Source organism: Sparus aurata, chromosome 17 (assembly GCF_900880675.1).
Source record: "Sparus aurata chromosome 17, fSpaAur1.1, whole genome shotgun sequence".
Lineage (NCBI taxonomy): Eukaryota > Metazoa > Chordata > Actinopteri > Spariformes > Sparidae > Sparus > Sparus aurata.
Window position 1 is genome coordinate 22036659 of NC_044203.1, and position 25447 is coordinate 22062105.

At 39.7% G+C, this 25447-nt stretch overlaps 2 protein-coding genes across 2 annotated transcripts; both read left to right on the top strand.

The window, feature by feature from the left end:
* The first annotated feature begins 237 nt into the window (after positions 1-237).
* ecm1b (extracellular matrix protein 1b) lies at positions 238-8469 on the top strand. The gene is made up of 11 exons (XM_030394858.1): positions 238-539; positions 1612-1668; positions 2849-2917; positions 3068-3109; positions 3253-3288; positions 3384-3664; positions 4861-5078; positions 6834-7122; positions 7206-7408; positions 7661-7748; positions 7890-8469. Exons 1-11 carry the CDS (start codon positions 470-472, stop codon positions 8070-8072), a joined length of 1536 nt encoding a protein of 511 aa, XP_030250718.1. The 5' UTR covers positions 238-469; the 3' UTR covers positions 8073-8469.
* Positions 8470-10046: 1577 nt separating this feature from the next.
* pip5k1ab (phosphatidylinositol-4-phosphate 5-kinase, type I, alpha, b) lies at positions 10047-24569 on the top strand. Its single transcript, XM_030394415.1, has 16 exons — positions 10047-10149; positions 13241-13275; positions 14642-14734; positions 14977-15107; positions 15274-15391; positions 15865-16017; positions 16180-16479; positions 17980-18215; positions 18324-18407; positions 18858-18906; positions 19690-19774; positions 19873-20043; positions 20198-20330; positions 20420-20482; positions 20589-20688; positions 20806-24569. Exons 1-16 carry the CDS (start codon positions 10104-10106, stop codon positions 20806-20808), a joined length of 1800 nt encoding a protein of 599 aa, XP_030250275.1. The 5' UTR covers positions 10047-10103; the 3' UTR covers positions 20809-24569.
* The last annotated feature ends 878 nt before the right edge of the window (positions 24570-25447 follow it).

The following is a 25447-nucleotide window of genomic DNA, read 5'->3' on the forward strand; positions in this document are numbered from 1 at the left end:
GGATGGGATAGAAAGTTGAAATTATGAGTTAAAAAGTCACAACTATGAGTTAAAGGTCCAAACTATGAGACGAAAGGTAAAATTATGAGATAAAACTACATTGGTCTATTGTTTTCCACACAGGGACCTTTAACTGAGGATCAGAAGCTCCCATATAAGAGCACCCAGGATTTTGCACGGATCACTCGTGAGTCATGTTGAAAAACTTCCTCCCCTCCCTCTTTTCCTCTCTCCGCCTCGTCCCCTCTCAGAGCCCACAACAACCATAAAAACTGTTTGCAGACGGACAGCACGGCAGCGTCTGTTGGACCAATTACCGGGCCGGTCTGCGCGCTGCCCCGCTGAGCGTGTTTTCCTGGGCGGCCTCAGCTCTGTGCTCTCAGCTCTGTGCTCTCTGCCAGGACAGTCAGCAGTCAGTCAGCACTCAGTGGGACAAACAGCAAACAGCACACACAACATCAAGTCAACAATGGGCTCCTCTCGGGCTCTGATCTGCTCCACCGCGTTTGTGTTGGTTCTGCTGAGCGCAGCGTCCCAAGGTCGGTACTGCTGTCGGGACTCTTCTCTCTTGTTGTTGTTCTCATGTTGTGTTTTGCTTCTTGGCTGGCAGCCGGGCTCCATCTTTGTTCGTCTGAGCGGCTGTAAGTGCGTTTGTTTCCCCTGCAGACCCTCTGACTCTCACCCTGTATCTGACAGCACTTTAACAAGTCTGTTCTGAATGTAACTAAGTACAAGTACTGACTTACCTAAGTACAATTTGATGCAACTTATTCTTAACTTGAATATTGTTGTACTTTATTTATTGCCATAGCTTTACTTTGCACATTTCTTTATAAGATAATATAAGATGATACTATTGACATATAAAGTAGCAAATATTTTGAATGTCAACTAACAGATAGTTACATCATATGTGTTAATTGTGTGCACTGATGGAATGTAACTAATTCATTTTACTCAACTACTTTTCCTAAATTAAATTTTGTGGTAAACACTACTCGACTACTGTAGATTTCATGCCGCATCAGAGCCAAAGCAGCAACTTTCAAACAAAGATATCTTATCTTGTCTGCAGCACTCAAGTGAAAAACAGATTCCAATGATCAGAAAAGTATTGTAGTATTGTATATGATAATGTGAATATTTGCACAATTGACTTTTATTCTTTCTTATTCACCAACATTTAATGCCAGAACATTACTTTTGATACTAAAGTACATTTCTGTACATTTCATATCCAAAGTAATTTTTTTATGCATGATATTTTTACTCAAGTGTGACATTTGGGTACTTTCTACATCTCTGATATCATGTGTAATATAGAATGATTTTCCTCTGACAGTATAATGAGTACTTTCTTTTAAACTAAGAGCACTTTTCTGATATTACTTCCAGAGTTTTACATAACATTCTAAAAGCATGACTTGTAATGTGGTGTTATTACACTGTGGTATAGCTACTGACATTTAAAGTAATCTTCCACCACTGGCTGTCTCCCAGTATGAAAGAAAACCAGTGAAGTGTTACATAACTTTATCTGGCTTTCTGCCCTTCTCTCCCTGTCTCTCCCTCCCCCTGTCTCTCTCTCTCTTTCTGTGTACAATTTTCCAGATGAGCACAACGATGAGCAGCGCGAACTCACCTTTGACCATGACGAAATCCTGCAAGGTGTGTGCATTCACGTACAAGTGCAGTATCTCTGCGAGGGCCAATTAGAACCTTGGCAGTTCAGAGTGGCATTTGGCCAGCACTCACTACTTCAAGAGGCTATTTCGGGGGTGGGACCTGAGTTTGAGATTTAAGGAGCGCTCCACTGATTTTTACTGATGAAGCTCAGTCCGCTCGTCTCAAGAAGTGATAGTTACCTTTGAAATGATCTGTCTGCCGGGGATCTGGAGGGAGCTCTTTAAAGTGTGAGAAAATAATCCTGAGAGATCTCCTTTAAAAGTATATTATGCCAGATTTTACTAAAAAATCAATGTGTAGACTCAGAAATAATCCCTCTTAATCATCACTGATGACATTTCAACATTTGTGTTAATTTCTCAGTGAATAATACATGAAACTTGATGAGAAAAAATCAGGTGTATTTAGGTGGTTGGTATCTATGAGAGAGTGGAATTTGATGCGGATATAAGGGACCGTTGGGCCTTGACCAAGAAAGATACTGGATTGTTGAGTCTCTGCTGCAGGTCCTCAAATACCGATTCTCTGGGTTGAACGTTGGTATTTGACAGCGGAGGACAAACTCACCAATCAGCCATCTTTCTCCAGATTTGCTTACTGCACCTGAATGGAGTCTTTAGTGAGTCCTAGTAGCCATGCTTTGACAGAACTTTAGTTGATATAGGTCATGTTCAAGTAAAGCAATTGATAACATTCACATCACAACAGCACTATTGCACCAATCATCTGCCCCCTGAAGGGGTTGCCAGTGTGTTGCACCACCTAACATAGCTAGCTAACTTTAATTTTGCCACCGTAAAATTCCCAAACTGGCAACCACAAAGAGTCTTGACATTAACACCACCTGATACCAACGGTGCTCTACTATTGGCTGACAAACCTTGTTAGAAGCTGGAGCCAACTGACTGAATTCATACAAAAAGATGAACAAAACAATCATTTTGGATTTTGGACAAACATGTTAAGATTAATACCTCAAAATTATATTTTAAAGATTTTTTTGTATTTATTTTAAATTGTTTTCAATTTAATTTTTATTCTGGACCTTTCTGCAAGCTCTGTAGATGGCTTCATCTGAATAAAATGTTATCAATATGACCTTTAAGTATTTGAGACTTTGGGGAATATTCTTATTTTGAATAATCTTTTTTTAATCTTTCAGAGATGCAACAACCAGATTCATTCATGTTGCAGAGACCGTTGGACTTGTCTGAGATGTTGAACCCTGAAGGTAGGCCCAAGTTAATTACAGTACTAACCTAATGATGTTATGGATAACAGGTGTGCCATTTCATCTCCTTCCTTCCATTACGTTCATGTCACAACATGTGATTGTCTCTGTAGATGTATTAATTTTTTGATTTGAAAAAAAATCTTTCAGAGATACAACAAATGATGTTGCAGAGACCGGTGCTTCCTGAAGGTATCTATCTATCTATCTATCTATCTATCTATCTATCTATCTATCTATCTATCTATCTATCTATCTATCTATCTATCCGTCTGTCTGTCTGTCCGTCTGTCTTTCTGTCTGTTGAATAATACAGCCTTTATTCTGTGTCCCAGGGAATCCCAGACCAGGATTCTCGGCACCTGCAAGACGTTCGTATCTTTTTTCCTCTCATTTGTCTCAGTTTTTTTCTATAACTTCATGTTTGCTATCGAGTAACAGTATGATTCCCGTTCTTTCCTTTAAGGCCGACCAAGTTTTCGGCCCCGTTCCTTTGGTGGTCCTCCCGCGCTGGAATATCCCGTTCAGTTCCCCCTCGCCCGGCCGTCCTCTGACAATCTCCCAGCTATCTGTCTCCATGGAGATCAGCGTCCCCTCTACCCAGACTCTTACTTTCCTCTCTCTGGTTTTGGCCAGCTGAAGCGAAGGGCCAGCGCTGTCAATAATGCAGAGTTCTGGTTCAGTTCATGTTGTCAACAGAACGAGACATGGGGGAAGGACGTTACGCTGTGTTGCGCCACACAGGCGGTGAGTTTTCACAACAGCTCCCACGGCTGAGTCAGCAAGTTTTATCCTCCCTATAAATATAAAACGAGGATATCCTGTGTCTTCCTGACCTACTTCTGCTCATCTTGGTTTATTCCTCTTTAGTAATTTTCTTCTTATTTGGCTCAACATAATTCTCAAGAAACAGTGGAACATGATGAAAGAGATGAAATTGGATCCCAAACAGGGTTTCCATCTCCACTTAATACTTCATGTAGAAGAGGAAGATGTCATATTATTATAAACATTTATGCCTTAAAGCAGCTACAGGGAACTTCAATTTTGTGTTGATTCTGACGACCCCTGTGGTCAAAAGGATGAGCAGCATCTCCTTGATTTCTAAAGATCTTCACATGTCTAGTGTGGGCATTTGATAAAAAGGTGAGTACAAGAAAGACAGCATATTTGTATTACTTTTTCTTTTTTGAAACACAGCTGACAAGAGGAATGACAGCAACAAGATCATTTAAATATTTGTGGCTTTAACGATGATATGATGCTGCAACAAATTAAACTTTGGACTACAGAACAGCTTCTTTCCTCAGGGTGTGAGACCCCTTTACAATTTTGAATTTTGTGACTTATCCAATCCGATTAAGTCAGAAACATGGACAGTCTTCTCTCTGATAATTTGCTTATGTAGGTCATTTAGAGGCATCAGTGTTAGATTGTTTCATAACCAGTTAAAAACTCCCCGTCTAATATTTGTAAAAATTGTAATCCTGACGCTGTAATTTAGTTGTCCTTGTTGTCTCATATACTTGTACCAAAAACAATCTTCTTTTTGCATGTTTTTGTATAACCCTGGATATAAAAATGGCACGAGACATTCTTCACATCGCAGAGCTGATGGTGCTTGAAGTTTTGAAACAAAGTTAAAGGCCTTGGGCTCTTCCACTTGATAAGCCCATTATATGCCGCCCTGCCTGACATGCCTCAGCATGAGCACCAGTTTAGCTGTCAGAAGACAGGCAACAAACCTTTTTCAAATACTTATAAGTGAATAAAGCATTGCCTTAATCTTATCGCCTGCCTCTTACCATGTTTGTTTTTCAGTATACTCTACATAATTGCAGGCTGGCCCATTCCCTCAACGCACATCCTCAGGTGTACAGACACTATGTCAATAAGATAAAGGATTTAATTCTGTCTGTGTTACTCTTCTGTGATTACTTCAGTGGGAGCTGTCGGTCGATTCCTTCTGTGAGGAGGACACATCAGTGAAGGATCGTATCTATGACTGCTGCAAGCACAGTGGCAGTGACAGGTTAAACTGCTTCCACAACGACGCTCCAAACCCAAGCTACGGGCCGACAGAGGAGCTGCCGGTGCCACCGCTCACCTCCACCTCCACCGACAGCTTCAGCTTTGACCCCAACACTTGCCAGGGCCAGAGGTATGAAGGGTTATAAATCCAGTGAACACCAATAAAAATGTCTTAGTTAAGAAGCATCATTAAGTTATTATTTCAAATCAGTGAAATACAAGAGTGATAATACAGGTTCTATGTTTCTTTTAGGTCCACTCAGCAGTTGCTGAAGGACACTATACACCATTTATGCTCCTATGCAGAGGACATATTCAGACGTTTCTCTAGCAACTTTTAGTATGTTGGACTCCTGTCATTGCCTTAAAGAATATGTCTGGCAATAATGTGTCATTGAGGATTCTTTTTTGTCCAGAAACTATTAAAAACATGAGACACACTGTTGCGCTGGGTGACATGTTCCTTTTATTACAATGAACATTGACACTGCAGTTTACTTTGAGTCATTCCCACATATGGTGTCTGCTGCTCTATATACTCACCAAAGCACCAAATATGTATTAATCCACCACTGAAAACAGACCTTAATAAATGCACTATTTACTCCTTTTTGAGTGACATTAGCCACAAACGAGTGCCCTGGTATCTTGTTACTTAAAAACTTTTTTTAAAAAAAACACCAAACTATATATCTGTGAGTCTTTTACATTACACAATTTACATCTTGAGTAGTTGGAAGTCAGAACATCAGATGCTATGTGATTTGTGCTGTTCACACTGTTTCGAAAAAGCAAACAGATCTGTGTCACATATGAGCAAAACATTAAAAAGAATACATTTGTGTTTACTGTCTGAACATTACAACAGGCATTAACATAGAAAACAGGCCTTGATGGCTGGTTCATAAGCAGTTCTTTAGTTGGGACAGGTCAAGGAAGTCTAGTTTTCTGTAACTGATCCATACATTTGACTGATTATCAGATGCCAACACACGCCACAGGGGTTTATAATATTATGGGGAAGGATTTTACTGCTCTGGAATGGCATTATTGTGACAATGATTATATATTGTGCATTTGCACATCCAATATTTGTTTGTTCAATGCAGACTGAGGTTTATTGTCTTATTTTTTAAGCTGGACCACCCACCGTTTGTGTTTTTGTTTATTTTGCCAGAACCCCAATCACTGAAACTGCATCAATATAGTTGAGCATTATGATGAATGATGGTGCTGCCTTTTAGGGGGATTTGATGACAGTAGCTAGGTTTCCATCACAGGAACTTTCCCCAGGCACCAGCAAACTCAGTGCATTTCCAACTCAGGGACCGGGATCCAAATTAAGTTCAGTGGGCATATTTTACCCCACAAAAAGTTCCTAATGGGGGCGAGTACTTTCAGAAAGTACAGGAAGTTTGAGTCTGGGGCATCCAGGGTTGAACATTTCTGGCTCTCACATGGGTTGATTTCCCACAGCATTTTATTTCAGCCACGATATCTAAAAAATCTGCAGCCTGAAATCTTTTTTTTTTTTTTTTTTTGGTACATTGTGTGTTGACACATCACCATGAAGTTAGAAGCAAAAAACCAACAATTACACAGTAATAGTCACACAATGAGTTATTTGCCTGATCCTCTCAGGGGTTTTTGGAACATGGTGGAAACACAGACAGTGGGCTGCAGTAACTCTTTGGTTGCTCCAAACATGTTTCCTGAGACTGAAAGTTCAGGATCCTTTGGGTGGAATACACAGCTGATGAGGCAATAATAGAATAACACCAACCTTATCCTTTCAGATGGAGATTAGGTGAACTGAGGACAAATGAGTAATGTTTGATTGTGAGACATCACATTGCAAAACACACTTATGCCTCATACTTTACAGGACTGTGATGACTCCTTATGCCGTCAGAGAAAGCAGAAGAAAGAAGATGAAGAAACCATTTACTTCCCAAAAAGTTGACATTAACTTTCCTCCTGGACGACCCACAGCTGACACCATTGAGTCACTGTGTAACAACCAGAAGCTACGGCCCCTCTATACTGTCAAGTGCCTGCCCGGGTCAGGCTTCGAGCAGCTGGCTCGCCAGGCAAAGAGTGTGAATCGTATTGAAAAGGGATTCAAACAGTGTTGCAAAAAGAAGCAGGATGCGCTCAAATGTGCCGACCAGAAGGTATGGCATCAGACATAACATGATTCATTAATCTTGATCCTTTTTGGTACCTTCTTACGTCCTTTCTCGTTTTTGTGTTTTAGTGGCGTGAAGAGCTTGACAAGTTTTGCGTGGGTGAGAAAGGCGGACAGGTGGATTTCCACTGTTGTTCCGCGGCTGAGGGGGAAAATGATCGATATGACTGTTTCCAATCAACTTCTCCCGACCCACATTACAATATGACAACCGCCACTGAGGAGCTCTCACTGAGCAAGATCTGTGACACTCACAAGATCATCAAGAAGAAGTAAGACAGCACTTCCTACAACTGCCCTTTAATCTCTTTTTCTGTTTTCTCCACGCTCCTTTAATGTTCTTTGTGTTTGGCTTGATTTCTGTTTTCTTTCTGAATCTTTTTAAGTGCATTCCTCTCTATTGTCACAGAAGAAAAAATGAATCTCAGATGTGTTTTATCTCCTGTTGTCATGGATCTAAACGTGTGTGCAATCTGTGAGCGGTGTGAGGTGGAGAGAGTAATGCTGCCACTGTGTTGTTGTAGGTTCTCTGTCGGTTTTCCTCTCAAGAGCTTTGTGAGCCAATGCTGCCCCCTGCCTGAACAAGACAAGGCCTCTTGTTTTGTGCAAACGGTGAGTAAAATAAGGAAGTGAGCAGATCCAAAGTTTGGGATGGGAACATTTTCAGTTTAATATTTTTAAAAATAACCCAAAAATCGGTGTTTTCTAATGTTGTTTGTCTTCTGTCTGGATTTTTTTCTCTCGTGAAATCAGCTGAGGGATAAGTCAGAGAAGATGTGTTCATCATTAAAGGCTTCCCCTCCAGCTGTCCGCCGCTGTTGTCGCACCTCCTCAGAAGAATCTCCACAGTGTATCTCCAAAATTCTCATGGATGCTGTCACCAAGGCAACCAATGTCTTACGTCAAAAGAAGAAGAAAAGGTGCCCTCTCTCCTAAACCCTTGGCACTGTGACCATTCAAGGAATCAGCAAGCTAGCAGCAGAAGTGGCCTAAAATCACTGAAGAGGAACAATCATTCCGGCAAAAATCAGTTTAGAGGTCTATAAAATTATTCAAACTGGACCAAATTCTAGCTTCATCTACTTCATTTGAGATCACATTGTTATCACAAGATTACATTCATAAAGAAACACAAATATTGTGAATGCTTAGTCTTTCAGATGGACTGTTGTCTATGTCACACCACTATTTTTATGGGCTGTTTTTTACACATTTGATTATAAATGCATTTTTTTTATTCCTTTGGAGCTGCAAGATCAGTTCTCTTCTTTTTATATGGGTTTGTGGTTAAGATTGTATCTACAACAGCTCTAATAAAACATTTTACAAATACTTTTTTTGGTTTACTGTCTCCTTGTATGCAGGGCCTGTGAAGTTTTACCACAGTGTCCCTGATAAAATAAGTAGATTTTGTTATGCCTAAACAAACTGAATAAACAAACTGACCTTACAGATAAACACAATTGCATACTGTTTTACTTTGTTTGCCACCTTTCTAGCTTCAAACAGTGTTCTGGAGACCTTATTTTCCTCTGAGAACAGCTTGTTTATTCAGTTATGAAAAAAAAAAATTCTCATTTTGTATTATTGCCTCATTAATATTGTACATTTTGAGTCTGAATTTCTTCTCCAAAGCTAGTGACTCTTTAATAAACTACGTTATGAAAGGGAATGTTTTGGGTTGATATTGTGACATAACGTCTCAGGTCAAATATCAACTGAACAGATTTCCACAAGGACGTTAATGTTTTCTAAAAAAGCCATGATTCTGATTATGTGTTCTGTCACATAGACCATTTCAAAATTGTTATTCCTACTACCAATTTTCAGAATTTTCACGTTCTTAACTTTGCAACACATGATTTTTAATTTGATTCTCGGGGTGCCTTTTAACATCGGAGGAAAGTAGCCTTTTTGCCAAATCTTGCCTATTTAATCATTTTAACTGTTGATTGATGGATGTCACAAAACCCTTATAAAATCAAGTTATTAAATGTATTTAATGAGCTTTGGTCTATAATTAAGAACATACAAATACCGCAGTTCCAATCCAACAAAGGACAAGAACATACAAAGAGAGAAAAAAATAGAATTAAATAAATGAATCCAAACTATACATAGTATATAACAAACAAGATCTTAAGTGTAAAGCTGAGCACAGAATGAAACGATCAAAGTTAATATAATATTAAATGTTTTTTACTACACAGCATATAAGCATATATATGAGCACATTATTGAGATACTGTTTTATTATGTGTTATTTTATGCTATATTGCTCTTCTACGTTATATATTATATTAAACTTTAACATTACATTCCAACTTATATTTTGTATCCAATGCTATATGATATTGCAGTTTGTTAATATCTATATAGTTTTTAAGCATTATGTACTACATCACATTTCAGTGTTAACACAGACAACCACCAAGTATGATCATTTTGGGGTACCCTGATATAGTAGATGGTAGCGTATTACTCTTACTATACTTTGTGGCTATTTCTACTTGAGACGGTATCAGCATTATTGCACTTGTTGGTACTGTGTTGTATGTGAGCTGCTTGCCTTGTCATTTTGAGTTTAATTGCACTTTTATAGTTTTTATTTTTAGATATATTCTTTTTTACTGTCTTCTTTGATCTTAACTTATTTCCATGGTCAACAGAAAAAATAGCATGAAAAACGTCTTATTTTCTGTGGTTTAATACGATCCTTGCACCTATTTATAAAACAATTAAGATTTTTATCAAAAAATTTACAGAAGTGGTTTTAAGAAATGTTTTATCTTCTTCTGTCCATGCAAACTTAATGAGAACCATTAGAAATGATTCTATGTGGCATCAGAGTAAAGAGAAACTGAAACTGTTCCACGTCGGTCCGCTGGGGTCGCTGTGGTGCTGCTGCGACATGAGCATCAGAGCTCAACTGTCGGCGCTGTCTGTGATGTGAACAGTCAAATCGTAATGGCGACTGCTGGAACAGCAGACTCGGGATCAACAGCCCCGACAGGTATCGAGCTGATAAACCTTCCTCCTTCGCTGTCTTGAAACCAGCGTTTAAACAGAGCCGTGTAACATTTTGTAGCGATGAAAATGGTGTTATTTTGTGACTATTTGCTTTATCAAAGACCCGGTTAGCCAGTTAGCTAGTTAGTTAGCATCGAGGCTTTCAACCTAACAAATGAACCAAGCAACGGTTAGCTTGTTTAGCTGCCTATTTTATAAACCTTACTGTTTATTTGTTTTCTGTTGATCACAAAGCTTAAGTGCGCATATATCAGTGTTTATATCGATTTATCTAACGAGGTTGATAACATGTTAATGAAAGAATATCCGTGACCACGTTGGCTCAAATGTTGTGTTTTGTTATCAAGCCGGTAATATTGTTAACGTTACACGGTGTGTCATGCTAACGAGTGAGCTTGTCGCAGGATCATTAATATGAGGTGTTATAAATATCTGTATTGTTGAGTAAATGAATGGGTTGGGATAAGTGGCTGCTGTTATCCCCGAGCCTTCCTCGCCCGTTACACCCCTCCTTTTCTTCTGTCTGTCTGATTAGATTTGTGGTAAAGTTTGAAAGCAAATACACTTTACATTTGGTACCCTCAACACAAGACCTCTATCAGCTACTTTCCAAAGCTTCACAGCTGAGTCGATGTTTAACCAAAACACATATTGATCTTATTGAATTCTTACCAAGACACAGACTTGTCATGCCTTATCTGTTTAATGAACAGGCTTGATCTCTTCTGCTGATAAGAGGATTGTGCAGTACAGATACAGATGGGTGGAGGGCAGTTCAAGTCGCATCAGAGGTTTCTTATTTTCCGAGGACAGGACAGATGATGGGCATTTTGTTAATCCGTTTAGATGTGCGTCACTTATTAGCTTCCATGTGTACAGAGGAGTTGCTCTTCTCTTTGTAACCACCCAGGCTGAATCAGGGAATAAAAATAGGGGCTTCGGAGCTCTCTTGTGGCTCTCACATGGCTGAGAGCCCTAGACTGTACACATACAAGATCCAGCTTTCTGTCTAACACACAGACACACTCACACAGTTGAGTGACAGTGACAAAATGTGGTAACTATGTTAGCCCTTACTGGCCTTGTTTCTTAATCGGGGCAAGAACCAGTGTATTTATGGAGACTTCACAGGCAGAAAATGATGTTAGGAGAGCGTGTGTGTCCCATATTATTGCCTTGTACAGGCTGCAGGCTACAAGTGAACAAGCCTGGCAGAGAGTTGTTTTGTACACAGGGAGGAACAGATGGTTTGCCTATTGTCGTAAGGCCTGTCTCTGACAAGCTTAAGTCATTGTTAAGTAATTGGGTTGGGTTGGGTAATTCCTATCCCGAATATGCAGCACAGTGTGTTATTGTCTAGCTCTACGCTGACTTAAAGAAAGATTGCAATGTGATGAATTCAGGATCTCAGTGAAAGGATTTTCATCATCAGTTAATGCCAATTATTTTCTTGATTCAACAGAAAACTGTGTTGTTTTGAAAATGTAAAAACATGTCCCAAGGCATCATCTTTAAATTACTTGATTTATCTGACCATCACACTGAAACCTGAAGAAATTAGTCATTATCAGATTTAAGGTGTTCAACCCAGACAATGTTTGAAATCTTCGGTTAAAAACTAACAAATTGATCAGTCAATTATAAAAGAAGTTGCTGATTAATTTTCTGATTGAAATGATGAATCGACTAATCATGTCCGCTCTAGAGGAAACACATTTCCTTGTACCTATATGCACTCATGCTGTGCCCAGTGTCGCTCATTTAATAGGTTAAGCTGTCTAGGATGACCGTGTCCTGCTCCACAGATATTAGGACTCGGTTCTGGAGGAGAGCGTTACAGCGAGGTACTCGCATGGGTGTGCGTGAGTGTTTCTGTGTGCGTGAGCAGAGACTGCATGAGTAGTGAAGATATAGTGTGTGTCGCTTTACATAATGAGAGGGAATGTGGGCAGAACGATGCTCATTGTTTCCCTGCGGATTGCCGTGTACATCCCTGTTAACTGAGAAGACCTGCATGGCATTCGGTGATTCTGCCTTGTTATTAACCCTCCCAGCTTTCTTGGGTTGATGTGTGTGTGACGCCTGGATTGAAGCTGCTGGCCGTAGATGACTTTTCACACACAGGGTTGTTACTACAAGTGTATAATCTTCCCAGCAGCCTTTTGTATATATTGACCCATGGCACTGCGGCATTGAAGTAGATGTTGCCATTGGTTACAGGCTAGAGGTGCGTGCAGAGTGGGCGAGATAGTAGGTTTAAACAGCAAGTTTATGTAAGGACACAGGAAATCACGTTGAATATGTCTTTTATTTCAACTGTGTGTTTATCTGACAAATCTACTGTGTGCTGCTGTTGTTATTATGCTTACCCAGGAGGACAGACCCATGTGTCTGGGTTGTGTAATTCAATTACACTGCTCATCTTTTGTTTATAAGCCAGTAAATTTTACACACATCCAGAGGTCTTTGCTTGGTGATTCCTTGAACATTCAGCATGTGGTTATTTTGGCAACAAGAAACTGCCCTTGTGCTGAACGGTTGAGTTTACTGAATGGCTTAATTTAACAAAAATATAGCAATAGTGTTAGCATATTAGAGTCAAAAGTTAAGTTACTGTTAGAGACAAAGTAGGCTGTTACAGCAAGAGCTAGAAACTGCAGTTTTTTGGTAGGAGAGTAGTGACTGACTACAGACACACATCCCCAGGTACCAGATGAATCTGGAGCAGCCAGCTCAGGGGAGAAGTAGTTCCAGTTTGTGTAGAGCTGGTGTATCGAGGGCGGCAGTCAGTAACGGTGGCCACATTTAGGTCTGGGCTCATCAGCAGCCTTATAGTCATCAGCCAAAGCTGGAAATAGCCCTGCTAATTAACCAGCAGAGGGATTCTTAGCAGTCATTAACAAATTCTTCCATGTTAAAAGCTGCCAGCTCAAAGTCTTAAGAATGATAGCAAGCATCAAATTTACACAGGCTGCATTTGTTGACACCTACGTCAACTCTGAACAAGGAGACTGGCAGAGCTGTTCCTTTCTCACATTGTAAATCCCAATGTAACTGTGTTTTTCTTTCTTTAGGGACCAGTGGCATTCGAAAGATGGCCCCTGCAGAGGTAATGATGACTGAAGTTGTCTTACTGAATTGACTCTGTGCTATGTACAGCCCCAAGTAAAGTAAATGTTGATCCAGTCAATCCCAAAGAGGGAGGGGGGAACAAGTTTAGAGAGTTCAAGCCTGCATTCATGCAGCCATCAGCAGCTTAAGAAAAAGTAAACACACTGTCACAGTTTTTTTTTACACGGGTGATAACAGGTGAATAAATGCCTGAAAACGCAGTTTTATGTGTTGTTGGAGAGTTTATCTTCACCACAGCCAGTAAATGAACCAAAAGTTGACACAGATCGTAGATAATTACTTTCTTCTCATGACCAATACTGTTAAGGTGACCAATAATTTTACATTTTGGTATTTAAAATAAAAAGTTTATATCCTGTAGTTTATGCACACCTCAGGGTAAGCAACTTGTGGACTTTCTCTGTCCTCTCAGAACCCTTGCAGCACATTTATTGCAATAAGCAATCGTCTTGTGTTCTTTTTGTAACTTTAAAAAAAACATCCACATTGGCAACACTGGCTTACTGGTCTACACTATGTGGCTCATATTGGCAAATTGCAAACCAACTTTGCCACCCAATCTTTACCTGTGTAGATGCTACACTTGTTAAGTCAGTGAAAGCAATTTGGCTTTGTGTTAATGATTCCAATAATGATAAATGGAGTGTTGTTCATTACAGATAGTAATACATGTTCAAAGTAAGATGGGCCCACATGATCAGCAGCTAGTTACAGCAGCTCTGTCTTATTTTTCTGACTCTTTTTCCTGTACTTGTAGGATCTTGCTGTTAAGTTTCCTCATTGTAGGATAAATAAAATCTATCTAATTTAGTCTAAAAAAGCAACACAATGATAATTCTACAGGATAACAAAAAATTTAAGAATATATATTGAAGGGATGTGTAATTTGATCAATAATATTGACATAAGAGAGTACAAACTAATTTAAATGTATCTGGTGCTTGATTAATTGCAGTTATTTATGAAAGTAGACAGGGTGCATAATTAATGCCCAAATACCTAATTAATGTTCTAATAGTTCTTTTGACTGGTGAGTGAATTAAATCTACCAGCTTGCATATTTTACCACCATTTGGCTTGTGGCCTAGACATAAAGCAGACCAGCTGATGTGGCTTTCACTCCTGTCTTCTGCTACACAAGTCTACCCTTGCTGAGGGTTCAGCAACTCATCAGCCGAGTTGATGGCGCTCATGTGAAGGTGTTTACTCAGTATGGCCAAAAGCTTGCATACAGCTTGCTCTTTGTCATCTGTGTTCACACACACACTCACACACACACACACACAGACACAGACCGACCGACTGGCCAAATTTATATGTTTCTCTCCCTGCCCTCTCCACAGATGCCTGGCTCTTCAGGCACAACTCAGAGTATGAAGAAGACCATCGGACACCGGGGCGTTGAGACCACCACAGGAGAGACCACCTATAAAAAGGTCAGAACTGGGGGTTGGTGGGGGAGGAGAGGGGTCAGTGACACCGGTGGTTTTGGACACACACACAGCATGAAGCAGCAAAGGTGAAAAGTGGAAAGGATGTTTGGTGTTTATATTCTAAAATTAGTTTGTGTATTCCTCTCGCTGGACACCCAAAAATAGTGAGTGAAACAGCAGAAGTCACAGAGATAAGATATCGTTTGTTCCAGCGCTTACTATCTTTTCCTCTCTGACCCCTGTAGACCACGTCGTCTGCCCTGAAAGGTGCCATCCAGTTGGGCATCGCTCACACAGTTGGCAGCTTAAGCCAAAAGGCAGAAAGGGATGTTCTCATGCAGGACTTCGTGGTGGTCGAAAGCATCTTCTTCCCCAGGTTGGTGGTTGAAATTGTAGTCAACAAACATCGTGACTTTGTGGGTTCGGATTTCATGTAGTTTTAAAGCCTTTCTGTCTTCTAACTCTCTCTCGCTCTCTCTCTCTCTCGCTCTCTCTCTCTCCATTTCTCTCTCTCTCCCTCCCTCTCTCTCACATGTTTTCAGTGAAGGCAGTAACCTGACTCCTGCTCATCACTACAGTGACTTTCGCTTTAAGACCTACGCTCCTATTGCCTTTCGTTACTTCAGGGAACTGTTTGGCATCCGGCCAGATGACTACCTGGTTAGTACTTACACCAAACACACACTGCCATGTTTCCTGTTGAGGCTATAGTCACTGTTCCTATATATAAATAGATATATATGTCTTAATATATCATTCTAATTATTATCTCTTAATAATTAGAAATAGCTCTATCAAGTGGCTCATAGTTGGTACGTGCAAGTACAATATCCAGATCTTAGAAGCTGCATTTTTTTTGATAGAGATTTAAAATATGTGACCAAACAACATTATAATGAAGTAGTGTTGTACTGCCGAACAGGGAAATTGTGCTAAAAAAATGATTATTCCCACAAATGATGAATGATATCACAATATCTTTTTTAAAACAATATAGCAGTATTTTTAACCATTTTGTGTTTTAACCGTATTAAATTCTGTACACTCAGTTTAGAGCCACTGATAAATAAGAGTTCTGGATATGCCAACATATTTCCACTGGATACTAATGCAGTCACCCCTTCCTCTTAAAGTATTCTCTGTGTAATGAGCCACTGATTGAGCTGTCTAACCCGGGAGCCAGCGGATCCCTCTTCTACGTCTCCAGTGATGACGAGTTCATCATCAAGACTGTTCAACACAAAGAGGCAGAGTTCCTCCAAAAACTCCTGCCTGGATACTTTATGGTGAGCCCTGAATATAACAGAAAGTGGGAGTGTGTTCAGTATGAGTGATTATTATTGCAATAATTATAATAACCATGAGAGTTGGAGTTCTAATCATTTCTTTCTAATTTAAGTGTGCCACATATCTAATCTTTTTTTTCCACATTTCTTCCTCCCTTTCAGAATATAAACCAAAACAAGCGCACCCTGTTGCCCAAATTCTATGGACTGTATTGCGTTCAGGCAGGAGGAAAAAATATCCGTATTTGCGTGATGAACAATCTTCTGCCTCGGATCGTCCCCATGCACATCAAATATGACTTGAAGGGCTCCACCTATAAGAGACGAGCTTCCCCTAAGGAGAGGGAAAAGGCTGTCCCCACTCACAAAGACCTGGACTTTATCCAGGACCTGCCTGACGGCCTGCTGCTGGAAGCAGATAACTATAATGCCCTGTGCAAGACCATACAGAGGGACTGCCTGGTGAGTCACAGACACTTGTTTTTCATCGTCTGATTGATTTTATCATGTATCAGTTCAATCCTCTCAGCCCACATGGAGTTACAGGAGGCATTCTTATGAAGTATTACAATACGCAAGGTTATTAATATTCACAAGCTCAGATACAATAGTAAACCAGCAGAATGTTATTATCATTGTGCCCTCACTGGATTTCAAGTCTTACAAAACAAATGTCCTGAAATATGAAAGCCATTGTAGATAAGATTTTCTTTTTTGAATCAGATTCTTGAGGTCAACGTTAAAAAAAAAAAATGGTTGTATTGAGTGTTATTTTTATTAGACAACGACTGATAGTGGATTTTTAAATGCAGATATAATAATGATAGTCTCTGACATTTAGAATACATTAAACTGAACATTAAAGTCAAGTTATTAGTTAATACATTTAGTCGAACTCTACTTTTTTACTAATGATATAGTGAGTATGTTTTACTCTGTGGTACCCACGAATGTTATAAAAAACTCACTTTTTCTTTAAAAATTCGGCAGCCATGTTGCAGCAGGTGTGAAGGTCCTTTCTTTACAGAGGCGTCTGTTATTTCCAGTCTCTCCAAAAAGCAATTAGTCAGCGTAGACAGTTGTTTGTTTCTTAATGTTGAGCTCCAACACTGCTGGCAGTCAAAGGATCATCAGAAGCCCAGTGTCGAAGAGATGACTCAAGCTCGCATGACACTGCAAACTAATACCTTGTTTACTCTGAGGGAGGATTCCTTTTCAAATGATGGAAGAGACTGGTGGCATTATCATTGCAGTTAACACGAGATGCTGGTGTGTTAAGTGTTGGTTTATCAGATGCAGGAAAGCCGATCAACTCATGTGACAGAGGCTGCACATCATTTATTCATTAAAATATCTCTTTCCATTACAGGCTAATCTGTTTTTGTGGTTGCCTTGTGGACACTGTTTCTTTGCTACTTCAGCCCACTTCAGTCCAGATCACAGTAGTAAAGGCTGACTGTAAATAATACATGCAAGTTTTCAACAGATAACATTGTTATGAATTAACGAGTTTTGCTTGTAGTCAGCACCTGCAATTGATTTGTACTTACAGCAGTGGAGTCCTCAAAAAAATGGGGGAGTGCCAATTTCTACATAATGTTGCTTTAATTTAATCTTAGAAAATAAGACTAAACTTAAGCAAAACTGTTCATGAACAGTTTTGCTTAGAACCACCACAAAGTCCTGCATGAGAACATCCCTTTCTGCTGTTTAAGGCAATGACATATCATGCACAATATTGAATAGCAAAAAGGGTTGGTACAGTTTTCTACATTGATGCCTTACAATCTACACTGTCTACTACAGACTGTTCGAACAACAGACAAATTAAAAAAATGACAAACAAGTACTCAAAGTAGAAAACTTAAAACAATGCTGCCAGGAGTCTGTAGCCAGTTAAACTGTTAAGAGACAGTTGATGGTCATGTCAACATATTTATTGTCTTTTGATGTTTGTTGTAGCTCCTGCAGAGTTTCAAGATCATGGATTACAGTCTGTTGATGGGCATCCACAACATGGACCAGGCCAGTCGAGAACGGGAGCGAGCTGGTGGAAATTCGGGGGACAGTGGGGGGTCGGAAGGAGCAGTGACCCCGGATCAGCGGCGGCCACAAGCCCAGAAAAGTCTGTACTGTACAGCCATGGAGTCCATTCAGGGGGAGGCTCGAGGGAAGGGAGCTTTGGATTCAGAAGACCAGTGAGTCTTGAAACATACAAGCTAAATTTGAACTGGTGTTTGTTTGTAGTGTGATCTTTGAGTGGGACGATGAAATGATCTGTTGTGTCTCTGGCCTTGTCCTTCCAGCATGGGTGGTATTCCATCTCGTAATAGTAAAGGAGAGAGGTTGCTGATCTACATCGGCATCATTGACATTCTTCAGTCCTACAGGTTTGTGACTCAGAGCAGCCTACGGAAGAGGATTAGGTCCACATGCGAATGTTTTTTTAGTTCTGACTTGAATCTCAGAATTTGGAGAAAAAAGTCAGAATTCAGAGAAAAAAGTCCGAATTTTGACACCAAAGGCAAAATTCTGAGAAAAAAGTCAGAAGTCTGCACATGTGAATTTTTTTTTAGTTCTGAATTTAAAGTCAGAATTCTGAGAAAAAAGTCTGCACATGTGAATTTTTTTTTTAGTCCTGACTTTAAAGACAGAAATTCGGACTTTAATCTCAGAATTCTGATTTTAAAGTCAGAACTCAAAAAAAAATTTCACATGTGGCACTTATCCTCTTCCGTAGCAGCCAAATCGATTTCTCATATAAATATTTGTTTGTCCCACCTATGTTAACCTGTTTAATAACATGCAGTAAATAGTTTTATCACGTCCTATTTATTTAGGTTTATTAAGAAGTTGGAGCACTCGTGGAAGGCCTTGGTACATGATGGGGTAAGAGCCTAAGGACTAAATGCTTCTTCTTTTTCTCCTTCTCCTTTTTCTCTTGGTATGGTGTTCTGCAGTGTGACCTTAGTCTAAACAGTTATATCGCAATTCATACAACTTTACATCACTATATCGCCCGTACGCCTGAGTGTCTTGCCGCCAGACTCTTGTGCAGAGATTTTGAAAGCTGTAGTTAAAATGAGCCCCTGACATCCTGAAATTTTGGATGGAATCTGTGTCAGCCATTTACATCAAAGTCTGACTCCGCATTCAGTCAGAAATAGCAGCCTTTGCTCCACATAAAGCCAAAGAAAAATGTGTCCCTTTTCTCCTCATCCTCTCTATCATCTACTCACGATTTGCTGGCTTCCACCACACATTTACTTATGAATGAAAACATAAAGTAAGACTTAATTTGCATCCATGTTAACTTATACAAGAGCGTGCTCATTGTTTATTGCCTTACCCATGTCAGGTATTTGCCACATTTAAAAGATAATGTAAACAGCCAAATAAAATTATTGGATCTGAGCAATAAAACCAAATTGAGCACTACGGCTAGCTGTGTGAGCATAGATATGTTTAAAACAAGACTTCTTTGAGCTTTAAGAAATTAAGATAATAATAATTTTCTTGATTTTTGAAAAATGAATGTCAATAATTGTTTATTGTCTACAAACAAATAGCAGAAGCTACTGCTGTTTGTAGCACAGTTTGGATTTCATATAAACGTGAGTGCTGTGGTGTATGTCAGGTTCTAATGACTCTGTTGCCGTTTCACTGCTTTAGGACACGGTGTCAGTCCACAGACCTGGCTTCTATGCAGATCGTTTCCAGCAATTCATGTGCAACACAGTGTTCAGGAAAATACCACGTAAGTATGCATACTGTATGTGTGTATTTTTAAATGTCCTTAAAAAAATAAAATGGGGCCTTATTGATCATTTCCACATTTATTTCCTCCATCTTCAGTAAAACCCTCACCTTCTAAGAAGAGTCGTAGCGGTGTTCCAGGAGGTCTCAGGAGGGCCCCCACACTGGGAGGTCCCACCCCACTCTCCCACGCAACAGGACAGTCAGGTGGTGACTCCAGACTAGTGTACCACAGCCACTTTAGAAGCACAGACTCAGAAGCAGACAGCGGTATGGGCTGACACATCACAGGCGAAATTATAAAAACATTAAGTTGATGGAGCCTGTCTATAACCATGATATCATTCATAACTGAGCTCAGAGTGGATACACTGGTGTTGAAATATGCATTCATTTTGTTTTGTTATCGATTCTTTGCTCTCAGGCGTGCAGTCAGGCAGACCAGATCTTGTTCCGAGGACCCCTCCGCTGGTAGACAACCTTGCTGACTGTGAGGCCAACCTGTCCACTTCATCACTAGGCAGCACAGGAGTTCCCTCTGCCTCTCCTCCCTTACGGTAAAGCTTCACACAGATAATAATACCTGACCTTTAATCTTTCATCTCACAGGACCACTAATAATCTGTGCTTTGACGTTTCTCCGCAGGTCTGTAGGGGTTGAAGTGCACAAAGCTGCAAATACAGATCTTGACCAGGGTTCTTCGCACAGGTACGCAGGGCAGTGATGGGTCATAAGATTGGACTGTATAATAAATATATTTTTTCTCTCTTGTGTTAGTCATTATGTCATATAAATTGTCTTTTTTCTGCTTCAGCATGGAGGCTGGAGGGGCTTTAGATAATTCAGGCAACCTGTCTGGAAACGAAGATGTAGTTTCATTGTCAGACATCATCCCCGAGACCAACATCTGCTTTGTAAGTCTGAACTAAGAAATTATGAATCTGTAATTAAAGGTTATTTATAATTCTATTGTTCTTATACTTCTCATATCCTTCATAATCTTTGTATTGATATTGGTTTCATCTTCACAGTAAAACAAGTGCCATCTAAAGGCGAGACATTTCTGGACGAGGTGAGGCGGGCCGAAGTAAGGACAAAGAGAGTGAGTCACCCATCCATCACAGACCCTCTAGTGCACCTCTTGTTATTTTCTCACGCATATAGTACATGGGAATCGCTGGATGAAGCAGCAAGGTGCAGTGGAGGTTGTGACGATGAAGAAGGCAGCGGTGGGAAGATCAAGGAGACGAAGACTGTGTTAAGTAGGCTTTCCGAGCCGTCAACACTGGCACTGTGTGCACACATTTGCCCCCCAATGTCCCACTTGAGTTTGAAGTACACATGGAACGAAAGGCGTATGGCCCTGAATCTGCTGCTCTTTGGCAGCTCTGGCAGCATTATATTGTTCAACAACAAAGATTTTCTTGCGAAATGACATTAACAAATTAATTTGTTGTATATTGTAAAAAGCCCCAGTCACCAGTGGATGGTGAAGGCAGTCATATTATCCACGAAAAGTCCTCCATCATGTCCTATTTCCACAGTATGAAGCAACATTTCAGAAGGAAAACACACTCTCAAAAGCACATGAAGGGCACAGCCTGCATATTTGGAGTGAATAATTCCCTGTGTTCGTGCACAGTCTAACTGGGTTCACATTTCCGTGATTCACGCTGTAGTGTTCCCATTACCGCACATCCATTTCCCCCTCAGTGCTTCTCATTAGCAGGAGCACTCACTATCAGTGGTCAGATTGTTCAAATCAACACTCTGCTGTCTACTCTGCAATCATGTATGCATTTCTTTTTACTGGTTGTGGATGTACAGTATTTGTTCGAAAATCAGCAGAGGGATGGGTTCAAACGCACCCATACGTTCACTTTTGTTTCACGTTTTGTTGTAAGTTATTCTGCTGGATGCCACGGTGGTGCTGTGAAGGTCCAACCAGATCTTGCCACTGCTGAATGTACATTACAATGTGTCTCTTATTATAAAATGTGTCTTATTAACATGGCAGGCCACATTTTTACAACCCGTAAAAATCTCCCCCTCTGATGTAACCATCTGTGCTAAAGTATAAGAGAAGAAGAGCTTCATATGACGGCAGATGCTGTCATTTGAAGTCATGCGACTAAGATAACAGAAAAGTAATAATTTTCAGCTACTGTCATGTCTGTCATGTCTGTGCCTTTACATGTTTGTCCCTTCACTAACATGCGGTGTATAACTGACATTTTTTTTTACAGGTTAGTGTCACACAGGGAAACCTGCCTTATCACTACAGCTGAAGTCAATGAACTGCCATTTGTATGTCTGAAACACAACCGTTGACAGGGTTTCAAAGATTTTAATGCAAACACTAGTACAATCCATTATGGTTATGTATATGTTGAATGTTCAGTCACTGTGGTTTAGGGATCGACCGATACAGTTTTATACCAAACCGATATACGTTTGCAGTAAAAACTGAAATTTTACTGTCAAAAACAACCAGTGATGGAATGTAATTGAAGTACAGTACTCAGTAGATACTTGTACTTTAATTAGATTTGCTGGTACTTAACTACATTTTGGATGCAAATACTGTACTTTTTACTCGCTACATTTATTCAGTAGTGTCAATAACGAGTACATTTGCAGATTCAGATTATTAAAGCTACTTCGTGGAGATTAATCCTGAAGGCCCCTTAAGAGAGAAGATGCTGTGAATACCTCTCAATTCATCCTCATCACTCTACCATAAAAATATTTGTTAAATTGTGTGACTTACCCAACCCAGATAAGTCCTAACATGTCTTTATAGAAATGACAGATGTTCTTTCTGATGGTCTTGTATGCTTATGTAGGCCATAAAAAGAGGCATCGGTATTAAATTGAGACTGTTCCATAATTGGATAATAGTTCCTTGTTTTAAGGTTAATGTTGAGTCATTATTTGACTTCAGAGCAAAAGTAGGACATTTTCAAAAACATTTCTTTTCCTTTTTTTATCGGCAATCAGTCCAAAAAACATTTATTCCAATAATCAGAAAAATTGTAAATATCAGCTCAAGTAATCGGTCGATCCCTGTGGTTCATCAGCTCTTCCAACATCAGACAGTGAGGATGTTTGTCTCTGATAAATCATTTCTGCTGGATACAGAAATGACACCTGCACACATCCACTCCTGGACCAATATTACTAACAGTATGTATAACTAATTTTTGTAATTTTTTTTCTTTGTTTGTACTCTGCTTTTACTCAGCTGTTCATAAGAATGATGCTTTGTTTTCACAAGATGTTTAATGTTTATTATCTTAATGTTTAGGGCACTAAACAAGTTAGTGAGGTGGCTAGCAGGGAGCTTTTTACCCCTGGAGATATTTCTGATAAAGAAATTTGAATCACTACCGAGTGACTGTAGCAAAACTGAAGATCGTAGACATCATCTCATGCCACAAATCACTGTTCATGTTTGTTAGGCACATGTGGTCTATGCAGCAGGGAGGGAGAAAGGGAAATGTGAGTTCTGAAATATATAATGAAGGATGACAGTTTAGGATTTAAGGACTGAGTCTTTTGTATTATAAGCCAGTCGCGGCGCCAAAGAAAAGAGTTCCTGCGAATGTTTGGGATCCAGTAAGGTTAACATGAAAATGAAATGAAACACTCCTGGACACCTGCATTGACTGACAATGTTGTATATGGTAATAACACTGGGCTGACCTGTGTTTTAAGGATCTATTATTAAACTGGATGTTTTGTTTTTGCTAAGTAATTTCAAGTATGATAAGCTGTATCTGACCTGGTCCCTGTAAAGATTTATGTTTTATTTATCAAAGAATTGGTTTACATCGTGGCCTCAGACATTTCAAGATTCAACTCCACATTCCTGTGAAATTCAAGAGAAAAATTTTCTACAAAGTGTGGTAGCTCTTAAAATTCATTATTTACCACCTTTGTCTAGTTGAGATGATGTATTTGTCATGAATTACTTGTGGTATTACGCTGAAATGTTAAAATGTTATTTCAAACAGATCCATTTTAAGTTGGTTGAAAGTCGAACAGCCACCAAAGAAAACACTCCAAGAAATTCTTCCTCATTAGAAAAGTCCAGATCATTTTCTATTAACACCTGCATTTTGTTTTTATGTTATAACAACTATGATTTGTGATGGGTGGTACTGTATAATTGCTGGATGCAGACCAGTTCTGTCGTAGTTGTTCTGTACTACACCACGGCACATGAAAAACATCATCCTTCGGTGCTTAAAGGTTGGCGACACTACAATATGTTTGAAGTAATGCAATATGAACCACAATCTGCCACCTTTCAGCTGTAAGAAGTATATTTATTATATGTTTGATTGCTGGAGGCTGAAATGATAAAAAAAAGAATTGTATTATGTACCTTAGATGATTGTACGTAAACTGTATACTGACAGAAGGATGTCTGAAACTTTATAGCGTGTGTTGCCTACAAAGGGGGACTATTTGACAATTTCACTTTTTATATTTCATGTTTAGATTGTGATATTATAGATAGATTCTCTCCATGATGATTCTGGGTTGTTAATCTCCCACGCTTTTTCTACATGAATGTTTCACACGGCTCACAGGCCAACGTTGCCGGTTGTCCTATATGCTTCAATTACTATATTTTTACTGTGTATAATATGTGTATATGTACATAGGAGTCACGGAAATGCCTTCTCATGCAATATGTGCTGCCTGTCCCTCCTGCCATGTTTCAGTTATGTGGTGGTGATGTTTCCATGTCTGATTTTAAAGGATTAAACATATTTTCTAAATCATGGTTTTGGTCCCTTTGTTTATGTGTATTATCCTACCACCTGTGACAAGCATAGAATGTATCGAACATTTATAAATTCTCCTTGACCTCACCGATACGGTTCTGAAGAGCCATTGTGGGGCTCTGTGTGGTGGCTTCACCTAACTCCTTGGTAATTCAAAAATGGGCAAGTGGCTGGAGCTGAGGTGGCTCAAAATCTGGTTGCTGACAGCTGACAGCTAGCGACTAACTTTAAGCCAAAAGAACCCTGACACACCTGGCTGAGGGTCGGCATTCAGTCAGGGAATCTAGTGGCTTTAGTTGTCGCAGTTTTATCCCACACCGTTGGCACCAGTCGGCTTTTAAATGCCCTTGTTGACAGCTTTTTAGCCGAGTGTGTAGAATCAGCGTTCGTTTCACTCAGATAGGCTGTTCAACTAAGCAAATCAGTGCTCGAGAAAAGAAATGAAGAAGATCCATGATTTCACCCTTTTAGCCTGGTTTCTCTTTATTTTTCCCCTTCGCCTTCACAGATTTTTGTCTTCTCGATTAGGAGCGGCTATATCAGCTAGTGTTGACAAAAAAATGCCTTATCCATACAGTGGTTTGTATTTCCACTGTGTTAAGTCTTTCTGGTTTCATTTTTTTTTAAAATAATAACACAGACTACTGCCACCTGTCTCACAACACAGACACGAGAGATGTGAGGCGGATAACAGTCACCCTGTATTCATCCCTGTGCAAAGTCATGAACAGGGATATTAGCTATAGAGATTTAACATGTTCAGTCTGCTTGGTTTTTTTCATTTGAGGGTCTATGTGGGTTGGCACAAAGGTTGATTGTCAGCCTCAAGTGGCCATATGAGGAACTGCAGTTTTGGTACTTGTGTGTTGGCTTCATT